We start from the raw sequence: 3,340 nt of genomic DNA, 5'->3' as shown, positions 1-3,340 counted from the left end.
TTATCCTTATAATATCCCCATGAGTTAGAGAGCAAGGGTTCTTACTTCCATTTGAGAGGTGAAGAACTGAGGCCCAGTGAGAAGGAATATTTTGATGAAGATCACAAAGCTATATTAGTGGCAATTCTCAGAGTACAAGATTGGCCACTTCACAGGAAGAGTTATGAGAGTATACTGCTGGAGACCTATTTTCTCTCTCCTCCCAAGACTGTGAGTTTCATCATGGTCCACAAATGTAAAGCTTCCTCAGGGCTGCCTTCATATCTTTGTTCCTCATACTATAGATAATGGGGTTCAGGGTAGGGGTGAGGATGGAATAAAATATGGCAGCCAGGCGCCCTTGAAGTGAGGAGTAGCCATTAGCTGGCCTCATGTAGGCTGAACTTCCTGTCCCATAAAAGAGGACTACTGTGATGAGGTGAGAGGAACAGGTGGAAAAGGCCTTCTGGCGACCTTGTGTCGACTTCATATGGGCCACAGTGGTTATGATTCGAATGTAGGAGAGAACAGTAAGTATAAAGCAGCTCATGATGACACAGCCACTAACAATAAAGCCAGCTGTTTCATGTTTATGAGGATCAGTGCATGACAATCGTAAGAGTGGTGGGATGTCACAGAAGAAATGTTCCACTGTGGGGTCACAGAAGGACAGGGTGAAGATGTTGGCTGTGTGGAAGGAAGAGAAGAGGAGCCCATTCACCCAGGCCACACCCACCAGGGCACAGCAGAACTCTTGGGTCATGGTGGCTCCATAGGTCAGAGGCTGGTAGATGGCTAGATAACGGTCATAGGCCATGGATGTGAGAAGAAAGCACTCAGTAGCTGCACAGAGCATAAAAACAAAAAGTTGAGCTGCGCATGCTGGGAGAGAGATGACTCCTGAGCCAGCCAGGGCAGCAAAGAGCACCCTGGGCAGCGTGGTGGAGGTGGAGCAGAAGTCAATGAATGATAGATGCTTGAGGAAAAAGTACATGGGTGTGTGCAGATGAGAATCCAGAGTCACTGCTATGATGATGGAGACGTTTCCGAGCAAAGAGAACATGTAGATGAAAAGGAAGATAGCCACACTGAAAGTCTGCACTTCAGGAATGACTGAGAAGCCCTGGAGAATGAACTCAGGAACCCTGGTGCAATTGGTCATTTTCTGTCCTATAAAAAGTCCATCAGCCATAGGGAATCCACTGGAACAGGTGCATTAGAATTCTGGGAAGGAAATGAAGGCTCAGGAACAACATCACAATCTTATGAGGTGGAAGGTATTTTTGTTCACTCCCTCCCCTTTTAAAAGAGTCTTCCCCACAATGTAGACTATCAGAGCTTGTGAAGAGCTCAGGGTTACATGATATCACCTACCCACCTACACATGGTAGGTTTCTGCAACAAGAGGTCATCTGTTTGGATTCCTGAAGTGAGGAAAGTTAGTGCATTTCATTTTGTAGAATTGTACTTCATTTTCTAATTCTTCCTTATATCTAGCCAAGAATCTTCCTTCTATAAATGTGCATCCAATTATGTCCCTGGAGCCATACAAAAGACATATAAAGTAGCATGGCACAGTAGAAAGAAGATTAGATTTGGAATTGGAAGATCTTAGTTGGAATCTTATCTTGGTTACCCATGTTAACTTGGACCAGTCACTTCACCTCTTCTGGGTTCAGTTTCCTTACTTATAAAATAAAATGATCTGACTAGAGAATCTAATTAATGGTAATAATAGTAATCCCCTCCCAGATGTATATCCTATAATCTTTCTTCTACATGGCAGCTCTTTGAATGCTTGAAGACAGCTATTTTTTCCCCAATGACATCTCTTTAATAAGCTAAAATAAAAAATAAAAGACCATTCCACCTACCAGTTTTCAGTAGGAAGGTTTCCAGACCTCTCACTCACATTGTCACACAACTCTGAATGCATTCCAATTTGACGATGTACCTCCTAGAATGTTCTGCTCAGGATGGAAGATGATATATTCTTGATGTGGTTTGACCATGACACCCAGACTAAAGGAAAAGGAAAAGAAAAGTGTTTATTTAGGAGAGAAAAAAGGGTGATTGCTGACCATAGTTCATTCAGTAGGCAAGTAAATCTACCATCAGCTCCATGTCACTTTCAGCAGAACCTCTGTGTCTTTGCTGATCCTCTTACCTGTGTCTAGAATGCCCTCCTTCCCCTTCCTTTTGTGTTGAATTTATAATCACCCTTTAAAGTTCAACTCAAACACATATTGGATCCCCTTGGTTGCTAATGTTTCCTTTTCCTTGCATACTGTGCTTTTCACCTCTCTGATGAAATCATCATCCTTTCCCATCTTTGCTTTAGATTCTGGACTTGGCTACCTGCGTCAGCTACCTTCTCAGCCTGGAACTTCTCTCATTCTCTGTGGTGTTGTCATCCTGGAACACTCCTGCACCCCTGAGCCTCTTTTCCCATTGGTGAGGTCTTCCTGGAATAGCCATTTTGAATAAGGGCCCAGACAGGTCATGACTCAATCCTCTTCTGACTCTACTTCTGTCACTCCAATCATTGATACTATGTCCTGTGTTGGGGCCTCCCCTCCACTTCTCATCTCTTGGCTAATTTTTATGTGTTTTTTTCCTGATTAGAATGTATGACCTTTGAGCGCAGGCACTGTCTTTTTCTTCTATTTGCTCTGCAGCATTTAGCATAGTGCTTGGCACACAGTAAGTGTTCAATAAATGTTTATTGACTTGTCCCGCAGCAGCAGCGTGGCCCATATTTATACTGTGTTAAGGTTCACAAAACAACTTACACCTTATGTCGCTTCATTATAAATACATATGCCTAGTTGTGATTATATTTTATCCCTTCTTCTCCATCTACTCCTTCCCTGCTTCTTATAAATATACTCAGGTAGTAGTAGTAATAGCAGTAGTAGTAGTAGTAGTAGTAGTAGTAACAGTAGTCGTAGTAACAGTAGTAGTAGTAATACTAGTAGTGATGATGTTAATGATTATAACTAATATTTATAGAGTATTTTATGGCTTACAATTTTTTACATGCATGATTACTATTGATACAGCCACCCTATGAGGTACATACTACTATTCTCCCCATTTTACAGATGAGGAAACTGGGGTTGTAAGAGGTAAATTACTTTCCCTGAGTTACACAGTCAATGCATGCTTAGAACTCAGAGTTTTGTCAATCAAAGTGCAGCATTGTAGCCGTTAAACTACTTAGATTGCCTATTTCCATTCTATTAAAGAAAAAAGAATCTGTCAGTTGGCATTGCCACCTATTCAATCTAACTTCCTATATCTCTTTTCCCCTTTACTGACAAACCCCTAAAAAGGGTTGCCTTTGCTAACCCTGTGTCTA

General features: G+C 41.8%; 1 protein-coding gene across 1 annotated transcript; it reads right to left on the bottom strand.

The window, feature by feature from the left end:
- Positions 1–220: 220 nt before the first annotated feature.
- On the bottom strand, positions 221–1,141 carry LOC114022928 (olfactory receptor 9G4-like). Its single transcript, XM_027835370.1, has one exon. It carries the CDS (start codon positions 1,139–1,141, stop codon positions 221–223), a length of 921 nt encoding a protein of 306 aa, XP_027691171.1.
- Between the last annotated feature and the right edge of the window lie 2,199 nt (positions 1,142–3,340).

This window comes from Vombatus ursinus, unplaced genomic scaffold (genome assembly GCF_900497805.2).
Source record: "Vombatus ursinus unplaced genomic scaffold, bare-nosed wombat genome assembly UNPS02004329.1, whole genome shotgun sequence".
Taxonomy (NCBI): Eukaryota; Metazoa; Chordata; class Mammalia; order Diprotodontia; family Vombatidae; genus Vombatus; species Vombatus ursinus.
This window is presented reverse-complemented; position numbering and strand designations above follow the sequence as displayed.